Raw genomic sequence first — 20,993 nt, 5'->3', positions numbered from 1 at the left:
GCCCCGTGTCACCATGGATGGCTGCAGCAGTCTCCAGCCGTGAGCTGGCAGTAGACAGTCGACAACAATGTGGCCTCAGTTCTTGGTGTCTTCCAGCGGCCAAGTGTGACAGTGTCGAAGCTTTGGTGACTTTACATAGGGACAGCATAGAAGCTGGGGTCTGGCCCATCTATGGTGCTTCTAGCCAGAGTGGGCAGAGCCCTGCCGTGTCTGAGTATCTGCTGGTGACCGTGGGTGAGGTCTGGGACTGTTAGAGCTTGAGGCAGGGTTTGGGACTGGCCTTTATAGCTACTTCTCTAGTTCATGCTTTGAACAGATGACCATCTGGGGATTTGAGGTGAGTAAGCTTGGGTGTGGATGGCCCTCTAGTGCTGGAGTAGTGGCAGTACTCTAGCGTGGTCCCAGCACACACGGTTGCAGAAGTTAGTGTAGACTCAGATAGAATGCACAGCGTCCTTAGAATTCCTAGTAAAACAGGCACAAAGCCAGACGGCGAAAACCAAGGCAAATACATCACATGTTCATAGGCATCAAGAACAGTCATTGAACCGTAACCTCCCGCAGAAGCTGAAACAAGGTACAGGCGATGAACACGTGTTAACTAGTGTGGTCGTTGATGGTGGATTTAAGACATTTTAAAGAAACTTAGTGAGCTTCAAAAGAAAACAGAATGATTTAGTACTCAGGAAAACTTGACAGAGATGGAAACTTTTTTTTTTTTTTTAAATAAAGCTTAGTTGAGCTGGAAAAAAAACCAACCACAGTGAGTCATCATATTAAAATATAGAAGGTAGCAGAGACCAAATACAGGGAAGAAGTGGTGAACTCAGAAATAGGAGGCCAGGCTAGACCACCGGGAGGAGAAGCATGAGCAGCAGCGTGCCGACCGTGACAACAGCAGTGACCTCCAGATCACCTGACAACCGGAAATCAGCCTCAGGTCCGCCAACACCAGGAAGAATGGCCATCCGAGCCTTGGGCCTATAGGCACCGGGAGGAACGATCATTGAAGGCTCTCCTCTGCCTACACCTGAGGGAGCGATCAGTAGAGCCACAGCCCCCAGCTACACCAATTGGAGGAAAAGCATGTGATGTTTGTATAAAATATATACACAGTGTAGTATTTAAATCAAGGTAAGCATATCTGTAGCAAAATTCATTTTTTTACAGTGGAAACATTCAGCAGTCTACAGAGCAAGTTCCAGGACAGCTAGGGCTACATAGAAAGACCCTGTCTTGAGAAACAAAACAACAATAAAACCCCCCAAGAGCCAGGAAATATGCTAATATAGAGCCAGCTCTGAGCCCCAGTTACTGGAGCTGAAGATCAACCACCCACTTGACCACAGCACATGTGCGGGGGTCAGAGGACAGCTAGTAGGAATTGGTTTTCTCCTTCCTCCAAGTAGGTTGTGGGGATTGAACTCAGACTGGGCAGTAAATGTCCTTACCACCGAGCCGCGTCACCCGCTCAAAAGTTGTTTTTGTTCAGCTCCCTGGAGTGTCATGTGTGTAAATTGACACTTAGTTGTAGACTCCATATGCATTGGTCAGGAACTGTTTTGTCCTAATCTGATCTCTTTCTCCCCATTGCAGCCAGATAGTTCGGTCCCTTTGGGTTCTCTCTACTACTCACTACAGGAAGGAAGCTCGTGTAATGGTATAGATGAATTAATTTGATGCCATTTTCTCAGAGCTATAGTACTGTAATCCCAACTGTCCTTTGACTAAATAGTTACTCCCCTTATTTTGTCCAGTTTTATAGTTATGACAAATTATCAGCCCTTATTACCTCGTGACCATTGTAGATATTCTCTCGATGGTTTTTTTTTTTTTTTTTTTTTTTGGTTTTTCGAGACAGGGTTTCTCTGTGGCCCAGGCTGGTCTCGAACTCACAGAGATCCGCCTGCCTCTGCCTCCCGAGTGCTGGGATTAAAGGCGTGCGCCACCATCGCCCAGCTTCGATGGTTATTTTAATGAGAAAGGAGGAGAGAGTCATAAAGTTGGGGCTTCCACAAAGTAACTGAGAAGTAGGGGAATCAGGAATTGGCTTTATGATAATATCCGATGTAGAGTGTCTAGAGAAGCAGCTGCCATTCTGGAAAAAAACGTCCAGAGAAACCCAGGAAGCCTATGTGGAGGCGTGCTTCATGGCCCCAAGGACCCTGCCTTACCCCCACTCCTGTCCACCTTATCCTGAGGCCATTACTGTACCTTCTGCTTTCCTGGTATCAGGGATCTTCTGCGTAAGGAAGCTGCTCTTTCAGCACCACCAATATGAACACATACACATGACAGAGTCATTCGGGGTGGGGAAATGCCGACATCTGCATAGACACCTGCTGAGATCTGAGAGAGCCCTGAAGAGCTTTGGGGAACCATTCGTGCCATGGTGTCTGGGTTTATCCTCTGCACCTCTTCTCCTCTCCCCTTCTGCCCACAGCTATGACGCGGTACCTTTCCTTATGCATGACTATGACCTGAGCAGAACAACCAACATCAGAGAGGTCCTGCCCTCGGCCGCTTTCGACCACACTGCCACCTTCAACTGGACTTTCCTGTCAACTCTGAATGCCGGCCAGTGGTTTATAAAGGTAGGACTCGTATCCGCTGGCTCTGTGGACTTGTGTGCAAGCCTCCCCTGTTCAGGTTCCTCTGCTGCTCCTGGAGTATCCACTTTCCCTGCTAGTCTAGAGGAGCAGTGCTCACATTCTCTGGGGGGGATGCAGTGGGTCAGACCATGCTGTCAGCCTTTACTAGGAAGGCTGATGATAAACTTGTGAACTCAGCCTTTACTGCTTAATCTCCCCGGGCATTTCATAGTCTTTGATAGTGTGTTTGCAATGCACATAGCATTTCCCTAGCTATTTTGAATATCTCACAGTCTTCATGAAGCAGACTAGGAAACATGTACTCTTCAATTCTTGCTATTCAACAAATATGTGCTAAGTATCTACTGGGTACATCTCCACTTTATCTGAGACAAGGTTTCTAATGAGAAACCTGGAAGTGGCCAGTGAGCTGCAGGGAGCCCCCTGTCAGTGCCTCCCAAGTACTAGGATTAAAGGCGGGCATGCTGCGCCCGGCTTCTACAGAGGTCTGGGATCTGAACTCAGATCCTCAGGCTTGTGCAGCAAGCTCTTCATTGGCAAAGCCACCCCCCAGTTCCTGCGATGAAAACCTGCTAATGAGAAGATAACTTCAGAAAACCTTCAGCCAACACCACTTCCCCATCATGAGCGTGAATGATGGCCTCCAAATGGCAACAAACAAAAGTACCCCCCTCCCCACTCCCAGCAGCCACACCCTGGGAAGTCTGGGCAGTGCATTTGATAAATAAAGCAAACTATTTACATACAACCCCATTCCCTGTGTCGGGGTTCAAAATAATACATTTTAGAAAGTTCCCAGAACTAATCAGCTTACTAAGGCCGTGGGATGTAAAATCTATAAGCAAGCATCATTTGCGTTGCTATAATCCTGTAATGAAGAATGGGGATTCAAGTTAATGAAATACTAGCAGTGTACTGGCACTAAAAATCCACTGTTTGTGTGTAGATATAAAAAAGCCACATGTGCATTTATGGATAAATACAAAAGAAAGGATCCAAAGGTGTAGGTCAGTGGAAGACACATTGTGTTCGTGTGTCTAAAGACCCAGTGTTGCTAAGGCGTTGTTTCCAGTTTGACTGGTAGCTTCAGTATAATCCCAGCTCCCAAATCATGACATGGAGACTTCCTGTTGTGAATGCCCGGCCTGGCTTAGGTTCGTTCTGACTAGCTCTTCTAACTTAGATTAACCTGTTTCTCTTTATCTACCTTTCGCTTCCAGGCCTTTTCTTTCCTTCTATATATCTTATTTTCATTGCTTCTGATGTCTGACTGGCTTCTTGCCCCAGGTGTGTTCCTCTTTTTCTCCCTGGTTCTCTTCTTCTTCCTTCTCTCTCTGCCCACCAGCCCCACCTATCTTTTCTCTGCCTAGCTATTAGCCATTCAGCTCTTTATTAAACTAATCAGATGCCTTGAGCAGGCCAGGTGAAACAACAACACATCTTTTCATAATTAAAATGCGTCCTTACGTTGTTAAACAAATGCAACACATCTTTGTCCTATTAAAGCAATATTCCGCAACACAAACCTGTTGTTATTATTGACTTTTTAGCTGACAAAGAGCCCATATTAAGAAATGAGCTGGGTAGATAGCTCAGTCTGTACAGTTCTAGGAGTGCAAGCATGGGGACCTGAATTTGTACATCCAGCATCGGGTAAAAAGCCAAGCATGGTGGCGAATGCCTGCAGTCCCAGTACTGGGGAGGCAGAGACGAGAGGATTCCTGAGGCTTGTTGTCCAGGCAGTCTAGCCAAGTCAACATAATCCAGGTTCCGTGAGAGATCCTGCCTCAAAAACCAAGGTGGAAAGAGATTGGAGGAAGATGCCCAGCATCAATCAACCTCTGGTCTCCGCATGCACACACACACACGCTCATCTACACCTGTACACATGTCCACACAGCTAAACATGTCCACACATACACTAAAACTAAAAATGAATTGTGCATACTTATGATGTATATGTTTTTGTTTGTGTTTGTTTGCTTGCTTGTTTTGCAATGCTGAAGATCAACGCTAGGGCCTTATGTATGCTAGACATGTCCTCTACCACTGAGCTACGTGCCCAGTCCCAACAGGCTGCCTTGAAATATGTCTGCATATGTAGGGGATAGATCAAACTAATTGATCAGTGTCTTACTACACATGCTATTTTGCGTGAGATGAGAATGCTTAAATTATGTTCTAGCATTATTATTTCAAGAATTAGTAAGTTTTTAAGCTATGGTCAGCACATAGAAAAGGTCTTGAAGTTATTCTGTCTAGATGGAACTGTGTGCACTTTGATTAACATCTCCCCATCACTCCACTACCCACCACCAGTTCCGTAGCAGCCGCTACCTTATTTTCTGCCTTTATCAGTAAAGCCTTCTTAGATTCCATACATAAGCGAAGCTAGCCTCTGTCACTCAGTACCAGGCTTATTTCACTGAGCACAATGTCCTGCAAGACGATATATGTTATCTCAGATGACGTAATTTCTCTACCTGTTCAGACTCAACAGTGTTCCAGCCATTGATGAAGGTCAGCTGATTTCATGTTTTTCTACCCCATATAATGCTCCTAATAACATGGGGATGTAGATACCTTTACCTTTCTTGGTGATAGCCCCTCATCCTTGGATGTTATGTTTTGATAGGCTTCAGTCTTTGGTGCCTCTTGGTTGTGGAAGTTTATCTCATTCAACTCTCAAGTGCATAGATTTTTTTTCAGTATATCCAGTCTGCTAGTAAGTCTATCAGATACATGCTTAACCTTCAAAATATCCTAAGGCCTGGTTGTGGTATCACAGAGCTATAATCTCAGCAGCCAGGGGACTGAGGCAGGAGTATTATATGTTTGAAGTCAGTCTAAACTACATAGCAAGATCTTGGCTCAAAAAGACAATCCTAAGAAACACATCCATTACTACATCACTTTCCTGTTTTACAGTTTGGGCTACTAAAAGTCAAGAATATTGAACAAGGGTAGTATTGTTTGTTAACTGAACAAAATATACAATTACCTAAAATAAACTTCCTGGCCTGTCTATGAGGATCATCTGAAGATAGCCTATATTAAGTTAGCTTGGGCATACCTGTGAGGGATTATCTAGATTATATTAATTGATTTGGAAATAACTACATTAACTGTGAGCAGCACCATTCCACGGGCTAGGGGATCCTGGACTGAATAAAAAGGAGGAAGCCAGCTAAGCACTGACATTCATGCCCTCTGCTTCCTGACTGCAGACACAGTGTGACCAGCTGCCTCAAGGTTCTGCTGCCATGACTTTCTTACAGTGACAGACTGTGTTCCCTCAAACTGTGAGCCAAAATAAACCCTTCCTCCTTCCCATGGCTTATTGCTAGATATTTTGTATAACAATGAGAAAAGTAATACAGAAAGTTGGTACTGAAAAGTGGGGTCCGTTGCTGTGACTGGAACTGGCTTGCAGGATTGTGGGGAATTTTAGTTTGGCCTAGAAAAGCCTTTGAACGCTGCAAACAGAGCTTAATGGGTGATTCTGGTAGGAGCTTGGAAGACAAGAATGAGAAGAGAAAGATGGGCAGTGGAAGCCAACTCCTGAGGTTTCAGGGAGAAATGAGGACTTTATCCAGAGCTTGGCTAGAGCCCATTTATGTGCTACACTGGCAAAGAACTGACTACGTAATGCCAGCATCCTGAAAACTCGAGTAAGGTTGACTGCAAAGATAATGAGCAACAAGAAGCATACCGAGTGAGGATTTAAACTGTGGTCTAAGTTGTGTGTGAATACATCAAGTCAGAACACGACATACATTGATAGACACACAATAACGGGCCATCGGAACTTCCTGCTCTCAACGTCCCTTAGTTCAGGAATATTTTAGAAAAGCTTCATGAAGGAGGAAGCTTTTGGACGGGCAGAGAGCAGGATTTTAGCAGGTTGGCATGATAAACAAATGAGGGGTATAGCTAGGATTAAATCCCATGAACCCTGAAACCAAAGCACATGTTGTTTCCCTTACACACAGTTGTGACAGCAAGAGCCAATGTGTAAGGTGATATGGTCAAAAGGAGTGGATACTGAGAGTTACGGAAGACTAGAAAGGAAAGCTAAGAACATGGAGAATATCGGTACAAGTGTAAGAAGTCTAGAGTTTCAAAGAAATCATTCCAAACCCTACAATCGCCAATGGAGATGTCCTTCTATTTCCCTTATATCTCAGAGTTTGTGTGTCAGAGGACATAGTGGGTGAGGTGGTAGTGGAGCAATATGGAGCAGAACCACAGACCAGCAAACCTGGGGGTGTTTTTGACCAAAGCCAATGTTTTGTTTTGTTTTGATACATTTATTCTTAGCATAAGCCATTTTTTGGCATGAAACCTTTATCAGAGGCTGATAAAAGAAGGGCAAGCAACCAATCAATTCCATCGCTGGCTGAGTTATTAGAACTTGCAAAAAATGAAAAAAAGTTTGTAATATTTGATCTTTTCGGCCCTCCACCGAAGCATCCTCTCAGAAACACGTTCGTTCGAAGAGTGGTCAAGGTCATCCTTGACTCCAACATCGAGCAGCATCTGGTACGTCTTTCTCCCCATCTGTGGTTGGGCTTGGGAGGAGGGCAGCCTGTCTGGAGCATAGCAGCTGAATTCAACCTGCCATGCAGTTCTTCTCTGGGATCTGTAAGGGATTATGTGTCCTTTGGAAATAGAGATAATTGTCCGTACAGCAACAGGGGGCCATCGGAGAGTGACCCAGTTAAAATTACCCAGTGGGGGAAAACATTGGGACTGTTTGCTATTCTGAACCAAACAGAGGAGTAGTACATTGTTAAAGAATGGCACAGGAGTTGAGGAGATGGCTCAGTGCATGACACACTTGGCACACAAGCGTGGAGGCGGAAGTTCGGATCTTCAGGACCCAGGTAAAAGCTGTCCAGTCCTGGCAGCCACCAGAGAGTTCCAGCCCTCAGGAGTCAGAGGGAGGGCAAGCTTGTTATCTAGACCAGCTGGAACTGGTGAGTGCCAGGTCCAGGGAGAGATCCTGTCTCCAAACATTAAGTAGAAAACAGTGGGAGAAGATACCTAGTGTCAACTTTTGGCCCCTACATGTATGCACACAAATGTGCATGTGCACACATGTCCATCCACATGCTTGTGAACATTCGTATGTGCATGTCACATATGCATACATGTGCAGGAAAAAAAGAATAATGTGTATAAATCAGACCCAGCCATACGCCACTATAATTACAACTGCTCAGAATGCTGAGGAAGGAGGACTGTGAGTTTAAAGCTTGCGTGGACTAGAGAATAAATTCAAAACCAACCATACAACTTAGCAAGACCTTGCCTCAAAATTGAAAATTTAAAAAGAGGGCTGGGATTATAACTTACCAACAGAGCCCTTGCCTTGCATGCACGAGACCATGTGCTCAGTCCCTTGCACCACACAAAAAATAATAGTGTATATAGTAATTCTGGTGTGACTGCCCCGTGGTCACCTCAGACCTATGAGGCTTCATGTCAATACAACTCTGAGGACTTTAGCATTAAAGAATGGTCTAGAAAGACCAGGAGTTCTTAGTTGAGTAGAGATTTGCTCCTTGTTTGTTTTTTTTTCTTTTAGAATCAGTCTTTTTAATTGCAAAGTTATTTTTTTTTTATCCCTTAACTTCTCAGAATACAGCAGTGCTCTGAGTTAAACAGTCATGTTGTCTCTGCAAATGGAGCCCTTTCCACAGATGAGCCGCAGCTGCCCTGGTCCCAGGAGACCTAAGGAGCTCCTCTCAAGGATGGCTTTGACATCAGCAACTGGGGAGGGCTCTTCAGTGTTCATCTCTACCAACATTTTTTCTCTGTAAAGGATCTAACCCATGGTCTTGCACATGCTATGAAGGCGCCCTACCACTGAGCTCCATTCCTAGCCATCCATGTTTTTGTATGAATCTCTCTGCGTGCTTGGGGCCTTGACATTAACTGGAGGATGGGAAGGTCCTGGGAAAACTCAATCCCACAGGAGCCGTCCCCATTTGTAAGAGTTCACTAGACGAGACAACCAATTCAACTGCTTTACCAAGGGCTAGAATCCTCTGCTTCCTGTAGACTGCTCCCCATGCTGGAGTGGCACTTTCCCATTCTCCCTGGGCCGTTTGTGCTGGGACAGTTGACCGGCTGTTTCTCCTTGCAGATATTTTGGTTGCCAGGTTACGACAGAGACTATGTCAGGTTCAAGGCTCCTGGTTTCCAGCACGTGGGCCGTTTAAGAACCCTGGAGGAGCTTGCTAAAGAGAATATGACGATAATAAATGTTGACTACAAGAGGCTGTTCTACCGGCAGATGGTGAGGTAAGTGTTCCACCGGCAGATGGTGAGGTAAGTGTTTGACCGCTCTGACATTTACAGAATATCGCTTCTACTCAAGTTACTTGTAGTATTAATAGTAGGTGTTTTTTCTATTTTGATTCTTTAGGACACCCAGCTCCCAAATGAATCACCCAGAGGCTTGCTTATTCTTACTTACAAATGCCCAGCCTTAGCTTGGCTAGTTGCTTGCCAGCTTTTACTTAACTTCTATTATCCCATCTACCCTTTGCCTCTGGGATTTTCCTGTTTTCTTACTTCTGCAAATCTTAGTCTTACTCCGTGGATTGCTGTGTAGCTGGATGGCTGGCCCCTGATGTCCTCCTCCTTCTCGGGCTGTTTCTTTCTCCTCCCAGATTTCTCCTACTATATATTCTCTCTGTCTGCCAGCCACGCCTATCCTTTCTCCTGCCTTACTACTGGCCATTCAAATCTTCATTAGACCCTCTGGTGTTCTAGACAGGCACAGTATCAGAACTTCACAGAGTTAAACCAATGCAACATAAACAGGAATAACACACCTTAACATACTCTTCCGAACAGTTACTTAAAGTCCTCTTTTTGCTGTAAGATTCCTTTCTTTGGTTACCATCTTTGGATCTTCTGCTCTCTCATTGTTGCTTTTCCCTCCTTTCTTTTGCTAACAAACATTTACTGCATACTCCTTTGTACTCTCATTTCTCAGCACCTAATACTTATTTAAAGATGTTTTATTTTATGTGTATATGTATGTGTATCATATATGTGTAGTACCCACAGAGTCCAGAAGAGGGCATAAGATCCTCTCAAACTGGGGTTGCAGGTGTTGTGATCTTCCATGTGGGTACTGGATTTGAACCAGGGTCCTGTGGAAGAGCAGGCCATGCTTTTACCAGCTGAGCCATCTTTCCAGCCTCTCCACAGGTATTGTTATACATTTCACTCTGCCCTTTGGTAAGGTTGACTAAGATTCCATATTTAAGTGAGATCATACAATATTTGTCTTTCTATCACCGGCTTATTTTATGCAATATAGTGTTTTCCAGGTTCATCTATATTGGGGCAGATAAAAGAATTTCTTTTTTCAAAAGTTGAGTAGTATTCCATTGTAGGTCAGCACTTTATTCATCTGTTGGTGGCCACGTTCCCTGTTGTGGACACTGAATAATGCCGTGGTGGAGATGGGAATGTCAGCACAAGGCTCTTGCTTCCATCCTCCACAGCCACACTCTGTCCTTCCACCCTTCCCTCCCTTCCCTAAAGTCCTAACCCAGCAAACTGTCTATAGTGCTGTTCCTTCAGGAATGAACAAACTCATATTATATGTGACCTTGGGGATTGCTTTCATTTTTCACCAGTCATAATTCTCTTGTGTTTCATTTATCCATAATTTGATTTTTGTTGTTGTTGCCAAATAGTGTTCATGGTGTGTGTGCCTAAGTTTGTCTAGTCAGTTACTACCAGAAGACACCTGATTTCTGGTGTCTGTTTACATTTGGGCTTTTATGCAAATATAAGTCTTTATTTCTCAGGGATAACTACCCAAAATTTCAAATTCTGGGGTATAATGATTGAATGTTGTATAAGAAGCAGTCAGACTTTTGCAGGAAGACTGCCATTTTACATTTTTTGCTAACAACACGATCCAGAGTGTCTACATCCTTTTTTAAATCTTATCTACTCTGACAAGCATGTAGGCAAATCAGTCTGTTTAAAAGTATATTCTCTGAAGGCCAATGATAGTGCATTTATTTGCTTATGGGTTTCTTCATTTAAATTCTTGCTCTTTATTATTGAATCTTGAGGATTCTTTTCACCCTTTGTTGCGTAGGGTTTGGAAACGTTTTCCTGGGACTGCAGAGAGGTTCTGTGGGTGAGAGTGTGTGTGCACTGCTGCTCTTCCAGAAGGCCCAGGGCTTCCAGCGCCTATGCTGGGGGCTCAGAACCACCCAGAAGTGGAGCCCCCAGAGACTTGACTCCCTTTCCAGGACCCTGTGAGCCCCTGCACACAAATATCAGGCACACACATACACAAATGATTAGATAAAAATAAGTCTTTATGAAAGGGAACACTTTCTCCTAGTCTGTGACTTATTCGTGGTATCTTCTTAACAGGCCTGGCACAAGGGCTCCACAAGACAAGAGCAGTGCTTCTGAGTTTTTCCATTGAGGAAGTGAGCATTTAGCTTAGTTCCCACTCTTTGCTCAGCTCGAGACCTGACCGAATTCTGTTCTTCTATGTTTTCCGTAAGGTTTATATTTTTACATTATGTGCACAAGCTTGCAGGTCATCCTGAGTTAACTTTTATACATAGTCTGAGGTTTGGTTGAGAATTTAATGTCCTTTGGGGCACTGGCTGGAAATCTACTCTTCCACTCACTGTCTGACAGCTTTGGCACAGGTTATTTGAGCAAATTTGCATAGGTCTGTTCCTGGGTTTCTGTTTAGGACACTGACTTACGTGTCTGTTCTTACTCTGGCACCATGCTGTCTTGACTGCATGATTATGTGCAGCTTCGTTATCGGGTGAAGCATGTCCTTTTCCTTACTCTTCTCTAGACTGAAGTGTGTCTTCTTTAGCATATGGGAGACAGAACTGGCAGGGCCCACCTGGACTACACAGTGAGTTCGAGACCATCATTCACTGTAGAGTGAGACTCTGTCACACCTCCTATACCGCCCCAAAGACTTAACTTTCCTAGAGTTGTGTCTTTGCATACTCGTTAGGATCAGCTGACCTAATGGCACAGACAAACCTTTGCTGGCCTGCTCCAGGACTCAGGCTGACATTACAGATGAGCTGGGAATGGCTGGCGGCTCTGCTCCAGTGAGTCGTCACCCTGTGCCTGGTCTTCCTCACTTCCATCCAGTTTCATGGCTGTCAGGACTATACCCTTAGTGCTTCTTAATTCATCCCTGAATAGCTCGTTTTCTTTGAAGTAACTATTAAGGATGTTATGTTTTAAACTATAGCTTTTATATCCCTTGTTCATATTTAGAAACACTGAATTTCAAGTCGCACTTTCAAATAGTACAGAGAAGTAACTTTTTACTGTTTTTTCCATTAATTTATTTCTAAAGTTCTAGGCAACCTGTGGAACTTCCTCAGAGGCAGGAACCTGGCCGCACGTCCTGCCGAAAGGCGTAGTTACTGTCTTAAGTCTCTGCTCTGAAGCACAAAGCTTGCCACGCTAGGGTAGGGCAGAAAGGCGTAGTTACTGTCTAAGTCTCTGCTCTGCAGCACAGAGCTTGCCACGCTAGGGTAGGGCAGACTTGTACTTTCTAATATGACTTCTGGATCAGGGCTCAAAAGGGCTTGGGGATGTACTTACACGTGATCTTAGTAGCACCAGGAAGACACCTGGTGTGTTTTCTGAGAACGCGAATGCTAAGGAGAAGCTGGCCTTACTTTGCTAATCTGTCCTTCATGTACTCGATTTCTTCTCCCTGGGCCAGGCAGAAGGTCCAGGCTCGGCTCTAGTGCAGTATTTGCAGATTTGTACGCTGAGAAGGGTCTCCTATTTTCTTTGTGTTTTTTACATCCCACCAGTGCTCTGCCACAGCCGGTGAAAGCCAACCCACCCCTGAGCCCATTCTGTCACCATGAATCCTAGGCTGTCCTTGGGCCGGCTGTTATCTGGTGATTTTTCACAAACATGGTTGTTCCCCTTTGGTTATAAGAGTACAACTGAGCTGAAATCCTCTGTGGGTGTTTTTGTTCCAGACAGTATCAGGCAGCTAAAATCCACATCAATATGTACATTGTCAATGAGCCTTGGCTCTTCTCATTGGCCTGGTGCAACCGGATCAACTCTGTGACCACAGACAACATCCAGGTCCTGAACCAGCTCAGTCACCCACTCTTCTTCATGGTGAGCTGCATGTCTGGATCCCTCTAAATCTGGTGTGATTGTGATGTGATTCCCCCACCCCTTGTAGCCTCCCTTGGCAGTTCCCTGTTCGGCTACTTCAGAATAGAGATGTCTCTGAAGGACGGAGATGTGCCTTCTCCCTTCTTCACCAAAAGTCTCCTGGGCTCTTTGTTAACTGAATCTTCACAATGCACTTTGCATGCAATTTAAGCTCTTGAATTTAACACTATTGTTATTCGACCCATGAGGGCACTGAAGCTCAAAGGTGTCTTGGTCCATGTTCTCATGATGTGAGTGTCCTGGTGAGGTGTAGGCTTGAGCATGTGCAAGCACATTCACACACACACACATACACATGCACACACATACATACACATGCACACACATACACACGCACACACATGCACACACATACATACACATGCACACACATACACATGCACACACATACACACATACATGCACATGCACACACATACACACGCACACACACACACATACACATGCACACACATACACACACATACATACACATACACATGCACACACATGCACACACATACACATGCACACACATTCACACACACATACACATGCACACACATTCACACACATACACATGCACACACATTCACACACACATACACATGCACACACATACACACACTCACACACGGCAAAAACAACAGCCACAGGGATATTATGGGAAGAAGGCAGGACCCCTTTGACTACATAGGGAAAACTGTGTCTCAAATACAACGGTAAATAGGTAAGCCAGCATCCAGCTGCCCCACCCTGGCCCCCTGGTGGCGCTTGTTGGCTCTGAAGACCTGGTTTGCAGCCACAGCTGAATCCAACCAGTTAGTGCCTGTGGGGGGAGCTGTTACTGCAACAGAGCCTGGGTTTCTTGTCTGCATTGAGTCATTTGACTGCATGGGACTCAGCAGCACACGACAGAAAACAGGCTGTTGTAAGGGAGTCTCGGTGTGCCACTCATGCTATCCTCAAGCCAGTCTCCTGCCTCAGTTTCCCCAGTAGCTGGGACTATGGAGACACTCTGCCATTGCCCACTGGAAAACAAACAGTCTAGGATCTGGAGAGATGTGTCAGGGTTAAGAGAGCTTGCTGCTCTTCAAATGACCTAAGTTTAGTTCCTAGCACCAACACCAGGCAGCTCACAACTGCCCTGAAGTCCAGTTCCAGGGGATTCAATGTCCCCTCTGGATTCTGCAAATTCCTGTATGTATACACATGCATGTGTATGAATAAAATAAATCTTTTTTAAAAGAAAAGTTTAATTTTGCTCCTTTGAAAGTTAAGCATTGGGTTTAAGAAAGGCTAAGAAGCACCAGCTTCCGTAGCATCAGGTGACACTGTACAGGAGCAATGAGGAGAGGAAGCACCAAACCAGGGAGTAGGAAATTCGTGTGAATCAGTGCGGTAGACAGAGTCCCTAGAGTGCGGGGGCAAAGAGCTGGGCTTGGCAGAGTCTGGAGAGGCAGGTATGTGCATCAGAGGGAGTTAACATATAATCCAGCATTCTGTGAAGGATGTTGAGGCAGAACAGCGGTGCCCAGATGCTGGCTCATAGACTAGTTGCTTCCCTATCATCTGGGGGTGCAGAACCTGGTGGTTCTGATCCCTTAGCTCTGTTGGTAGCTTTAGAAGACTGCATTACTGAAGGCTTCCCAAACAATATGGATGTGAGCTAGATTCTGGAGACCATGTTACAGAAACAGAACCCAGGATGTCAGATAACACGGACCGGAGTCCTGGGTCCAGAACAGACTTGGTGTGTGACTTCTCTGTGACTTCTATAGATGTCTGCCTTGAGAGTCAAGGAAGATGAAGGGCTTGGCACATCCTAGTCCTTGCAGATCCCCTGCATGTGTGCAGGTGGCTGTTGGAATAGCTGGAGGTCATCTCCTCTGTCCCCACTTCCTCTAGGCCCTCAACCCGAGCAGATGAGCAAGGGACTGAAAACCTTTCAACCGTCAAGTTCTTGAGCTTGGTTTTGTCCATGTTTTGCAGACACCAGGATACTATACGTTCATATGGCTTTTCATGGTCATTACTTCTGCAATTATCATTGGCGTTGTATTTTATTATCACTGGTAAGTATATTTTTCATAATTCTAAGTGAGAAAGCCCTCTAAATAAAAGTAACAAATGGGTTCTACAGAAAACTGAGAAAAGGTTATTTTCTTCTGACACCTTCCATGGCAAGGAGGTTTTCTAAGCCGAGCCTCTCATTTCACCCTGCCTGCGGCTCCCTCCCTCCCCCTGCCTGGAGCTCAGTCAGCATTCACTATGAATTCAGAGTGATCTGTTGAGAAAGAACAAGGATTGGAACTGTCCAGAACAAGGGCCTCTACCCCCACCCCCCATAGGAACTCACAGATCAGGGGCACTGGGCTGTAGCCCTGGCTTCACATCTTAGTTGTGGGAGGACCTTGAGAAAAATTGCTTTTTCTTTCTGGATCATTCTCCTTTGTATGTCTGCCCTGAGAATGACATTTAAGAATCCTTGCAGGACAAATGATACAGGGTTTGGTTTAGTTTGTTTTTTAATAGTTTACTGTTTGTGCGTGTGTGCCTCATACCCACAGAAGCCAGAAGACGGTGTCAGGTTCCCTTGAACTGTAGTTATGGATGGGTTGCAAGCCAACAAGTAGGCGCTGATAATCAGACTGGGTCCTCTGGAAAAGCAGCCGGTGCTAAGAGCTGAGCCCTGAGTCACCTCTGCAGCCCAGGGTTGTGCTTTTAAGATGTGTGAGAGAATTAACAGCCCCTAAGAAAGATGTAACTTAGATAGACCATGGCTCTTTAGATCCATCATTCTGATTGGCAGCTCACCTTTTAAAGGGGAAGAAGCACAGGCACTCGCTCAAGAGTGAGTCTGGAGGGGTAAAGTGTCTCTTCTGGGCACTGCCTCGATGATGACAGAGGTCTGTGAGCTGATGCATGGTCTGCTTCCTTCTAGGGTGAAAGAACTTAAGAAAGAGAAGTGGCTCAAAGACACTACCAGTGCATCTGCAGGTAAAGTCAGAAGGCTTGCACGTTCCTTCCTTTGTCTTCATGGCCTCAGCAAGACAGGTCCTGCTCTTCATCTCTGCCCTGATGAGAGCAGAGGACGGGGGAGAGGGGGACTGAGCGTTGGGGACCAGGGAAAAGCAGGGAAATGTAGTCAGGCCCCTTGTCCTTGAGTTCCCATCTGCAGACTCAGCCAAGCACCAGTGGGAACAAAGTGAAGTTGTTGCTGGTGTGAATGATGTAGTCGGGGTGTAGGGTGTGCCAGTTACTGATGTAGTCGGGCTGTAGGGTGTGCCGGTTACTGATGTAGTCGGGCTGTAGGGTGTGCAGGTTACTGATGTAGTCGGGCTGTAGGGTGTGCAGGTTACTGATGTAGTCGGGCTGTAGGGTGTACCGGTTACTGATGTAGTCGGGCTGTAAGGAGTGCTGATTACTGAACACACAGCTTTGTTCCTGTCCTCAGTGCTCATCACTTCAGCATGAGGTGCTTTCCAGAAAGAGCTTGCTTAGCAATATGCAAATATCTTAGGATGCATTTAATAACAACCTTGTGTGTGTGTGTGTGTGTGTGTGTGTGTGTGTGTGTGTCTATTGCTCCTGGGCAATGATGAATGAAACAGGGTGATATCAAATAAATCACATGAAAATGATGTAGGTCATCTAGAGACTCTACAACATGAGATTTAGCTGCCTGGTTTAAGTAGCATGTGAAAATAACAATAAAATACATAAACATAACAATGCAGTCACGTGTTATCATGGCCACAAATTTCCAACTGTACCTGTTATATAGCTGGCATCCCCATAAACGTGTACTGGCTACATGATGCTCTAACTCAAGATGGCATCAGCGTCACTAAACAAGAATTTTCAGTTCTGTTGTGTCTTTGTGTGACTAGTATCGTGTGTTCAATTCATGATGACTGAAATGTCCCTATAGGGCACATGACTGCACTTCCTCAACAACGCAGTGTAGCTATTTACACAGCATTTACATCATCTGGGCACTAGATCTAAAGATGATGTAAAGTATATGGAAGGTGTGTGGGTTTATATGTGTCTTACGGAAGAGATGTGGGTTTCCTAAGGATCCCGGTGCTAGTTCACCAAGGGCAGAACCATAGAGACTAGAATAGGTCCTGGAGGAGTCTTCACTACAGACTGCAGACGTCCAAGCACCTATCCCTGGGAGTTCCCAGAAGAGGTGTTTAAGCGCATGTCTTTGTACACTCATGAGTTACATTACTGGGTACATACTTTGTGCCAGAAAAACCATGAACAGTTGAAGAGAACTTGATGGGTAATTGTTCTTGTCGATTGGACTGGATTTTAGGTTCACCCAGGAAGCACACCCAGTGTCTGCCTATCAGGATGTGCCTATGAGAACATTTCCAGACAGGTTTATGTGAGGAGGGAAAACCCACCCTAAGCGTGGGTGAGGTGGCCAGCTGGAATAGAAGGAAGGAAAGAATCAGGAAGGTCAGGTGGCTGTCACCAACCGTCCTGTTCCTCTTCCTCCCTGTGGTCTCGGTGTGCCTCACTCTCTTCTCCTCTCCTCCCAGCAATGATGGCCTGTCTCGCGCAAACCATGAGCCAAAACAAGCCTTTCCTTCCTTGCCTTCCTCTGACCAGATATTTGAACTATTACAAACAACAACTACTTTAGATTTATTTTCCACTCACTTTATTTTCTTATCAGCTTTTCAATGTGATGGGCTCAAGTTAAACTTGGTAATTTTTCCAAGGCATTATTGCAATCTCTGCCATCCAGATCTACACAGTTCTTAAAATAGTTCATAGTTGCCTTATACAGAAACTAATTTTGCCTGATCTAAACAGAAAATAAATGGAATAAAAGGCCATATTGGAACTCCAAGACATATCCATAGGATATGGGACCAAATTTAAAGTCAGAAAAGGAACAAAGACCGAGCACAGTCGGGACATTGGCAGAACCACAGCCCAGATCATTCTGGAATGAGTGTCCCAGCCTTCTTAGACAGGTCTCACTGGGTAGCCCAGGATAGCCTCCATGTCCTGATACTCCCAACTCTGCCTTGCGAACACTGCAATCCCTGATGTGAGTCACCAGCCAGGGGCCCACACCTTACATCACAGTCACCTGACAGATGCCCCCTGCCCTACCCTCAGAGAGCATCTGCTACCTCTGTCTTCAGTTCCATGACATCTCTTAAGAAAACTGCTCCGGGTTTTGGTCCTCTGTGACATGCCTATCTTTTTGTCTAACTGGTTTTTGAAATTGTTCCTCTTGTGATTGATTTTTGAAAATTAGACTATAATTAATCTGTGTGTGGAGGACGCACATGCAAATACAGATTTGTATCCTACGTAGGGTTTGCTGAAAATTTTATAACTATCAGTACAGTTTTTTATCAAATTGGGCAGATTTTCAGTCTTTATATTTTCTTCAAAAACCTGTTTCCCCTCCTCTTCACAGGTTCTGATTCCAGTTACATAGATTTTTAGAGACTGTTAATTTTTATTTTTAACCTACTTAAATTTGTTTTATTCAGAATAAATTCTATGCTATATGCATTAATTTCTTTTCTTTTCTTTTTTTCTGTTGATCTTTTGAGACAGGGTTTCTCTGTGTAGCCTTATTCTTGGTTGCTCTGGAACTTGCTTTGCAGACCAGGCTGGTCTCAAACTCCTCCTGCCTCTGCCTCCTGAGTGCTTGGATTAAAGTTGTGCACCACCGCTGCCCCGGCACGTAAAAAGTTACCTCAAATCTTAAAACAGTGTACATATTTAGTTCCTAACAGTTACAGGACTCCAGTCATCTTGTGTCTGATCTCCTGGAGGCCACATTCATGTAAGTTCTAGCTACATGATCCATGAGCTTACTTCCTTACACACGAGAGAATTCTCTTCAGTCTGTTGTACTCATAGGAGCAATCCCCTTCTGCCTTTACATACACAGAATCAAGGGGGTGTCCTATTGTGTAGTTACAGGCCTTGTGACACTTGAATGTTGGGAAACTTGGAAGCTATCTTAGAATTCCATCTCAAGCGCCACTGGAGCCCTGCCCTGACATTCTTGTTACTTGTAATATCTTACTAGGGAATCCTAACCACTGAAGTTTCCAAATGCGTGTTTGATATCCACACGTTCTATTTTGGTGGTGGCAAGCCATGGCACATAGGAGACACTCACTAGACTCGTGTTTCTCCTTCCCCATGTGTGTCCCTAGACTCACACTCAGGTCATCAGGCTTGACAGCAGGTGGCTTTTCCTCCTGTGTGTGTATGCATATACATGCATATGTGTATATGTGCATAAATTCCCCTTTCCTCCCTTCTTCATGTAGTTTCATTTATATCTGAACACGGCTAGCAGTAGTGGTAAACACCTGCAATCCCAGCACTTGGGAGGAGGAGGCAGAATCAGGCTTTTAAGATCACCCTCAGCTACATAGTGAATTCAGGGTCAGCTTGGGTATGTGAGACACCATCTCACAACAACAACAACAACAAAATATGAAGACAACTTATTCTCTTTTTTGCTGGCTCTCTCACTGTTAGCTCTGCATCCTTTTCTATTACCCGATGCTCCAGATGCCCATCACGTTTTCCCGTTTTCTAGCGTATCTATTGTTATTACCATATTGTAAATATAAAGTGTTTACAGATTTATTTCAAACTAATTTGAAAGATTTTTGCGATGCATCAGCTTTTGAAAAAGCGTGTGGAGAGGAATGTAGCGGTGTTCTACATATCTCAAAATCTCAGCATCTAGAAAATGACAACAATTCTCACGTCTGTTTCCAAATTCTCTGTCTCTTGCCTCACCTGTGGTGTGGCCTCTGGGAATGCCTCTGGACACGAGGCAGATGTGGAAAGATGACAGACAGCAGTAGTGTTATTATGAAAGATGATTTAAGAGCCCCCCCCCCTTATAAAAGTCCCCGTGGCTTCCAAAAATCCCTAGATGATAATTTGAGAACTGCTGGCCTTCCTCATTCTGGATTAGTGCGGAGGTCTCTTCTCCCGGGAGAAGAATTCCAAGCCTGCCTGGGCTACAAAGTGAGACTTGGCCTTAAACAAACAAACAAACAAACGAGTTGTGATTCTAATGGAGGATGTATTTATTTTTAATTTAAATAGATTTATAACTAAAGGTTATGAGTCGTGAGCCCTGAGCAAAAGCTGGTCCTCCCCTTCTGTGGCCTTCCATGGTAAGCTAGAGACTTACAACGCCCTGCTCCCACGCTAAGCTGTAGGATCATAACGAACTCCGTACAGTCTAGAGGGAGAGGAGCTAGCAGCACTGAGCCATGGCTCAGATGCCATATAGTTCCGGTAGGGATTTGAGAGAAGTGACCTTTGAGGAATCCGTATTTGTGTCTTTTCTATCCCACAGATGTTGAGAGCAAAAACCTCCCAAAAGGAGAATCTGAGATTCAAGGAGCTTCACAGTTACCTAAAAAGCCTCCGGCCCGAGCAGTAAGAAGCCCTTGGACCCCAGAAGTCCACTATGAAAGCTCAGCCAGGAGTGGGAAGAACCCCCCAGACACTTCCCATTTTGCCCGAGCCCCCAACGAGAGACCAGTGCCATTCAAGAACACAGTTAAACCACTAATGCTCACTGAGAACTTTCAACACACCCAAACACCCACCAGGGAGCCTTCCTCAGAAAACACACTGCCCACCTTGAAGGAGGACGAACTGGGAGGAGCCTTCACAGAGGAATCCCGTGCCAAAACTGACCCAAAGACTCCTGTGTCGGACTCCTCTGAAGGGAGCTATGAACCACTAGATGGCGCCATCTCCACTATCTCCGATAAGATGTCTTTAAAGCAGGAATAGCTGTGCCCTCTTCTTCCCTTCCTGTCTGTGTCCGAGTGTGGGGATGGTAGGGTGTGGTCAAGAAGGTGCACACAGGGGCACTGAGGTTCTCAGGAGCCGCACTCTGGCCCAGACTCTGTAGGGAGTGCACCTCAGGAGACAGGCCAGGGCAGACAGTCATGTATGGTCACGGACCCAGGCTGCTGCTCTCTGGGTTCGCAGGACTGTCTCGTCTTTTATTTCTGTTGCGTTACCTGCTGAGGAGTGCCTGACTGCTCACGTCAGCTTGTAATAAAGGCACCTCTCATGAAGCCAGTGTGTTGTGTGCCCCCTCTGTGGTCAGGCTAATGAAGACTGAGAATCGGG

General features: G+C 45.2%; 1 protein-coding gene across 1 annotated transcript in view; it reads left to right on the top strand.

Moving 5' to 3' along the window:
• Gdpd4 (glycerophosphodiester phosphodiesterase domain containing 4) overlaps positions 1 to 20,648 on the top strand; it is a 42,043-nt gene extending 21,395 nt beyond the window's left edge. The window contains exons 10-16 of the mRNA XM_013350115.1: positions 2,444 to 2,594; positions 6,933 to 7,154; positions 8,764 to 8,921; positions 12,641 to 12,788; positions 14,820 to 14,902; positions 15,772 to 15,827; positions 20,203 to 20,648. Of these exons, the coding sequence (XP_013205569.1) occupies positions 2,444 to 2,594; positions 6,933 to 7,154; positions 8,764 to 8,921; positions 12,641 to 12,788; positions 14,820 to 14,902; positions 15,772 to 15,827; positions 20,203 to 20,648 (1,264 nt within the window). The remainder of the gene's footprint in view (positions 1 to 2,443; positions 2,595 to 6,932; positions 7,155 to 8,763; positions 8,922 to 12,640; positions 12,789 to 14,819; positions 14,903 to 15,771; positions 15,828 to 20,202) is intronic.
• The last annotated feature ends 345 nt before the right edge of the window (positions 20,649 to 20,993 follow it).

This window comes from Microtus ochrogaster, chromosome 22 (genome assembly GCF_000317375.1).
Source record: "Microtus ochrogaster isolate Prairie Vole_2 chromosome 22, MicOch1.0, whole genome shotgun sequence".
Classification (NCBI taxonomy): domain Eukaryota; kingdom Metazoa; phylum Chordata; class Mammalia; order Rodentia; family Cricetidae; genus Microtus; species Microtus ochrogaster.
This window is presented reverse-complemented; position numbering and strand designations above follow the sequence as displayed.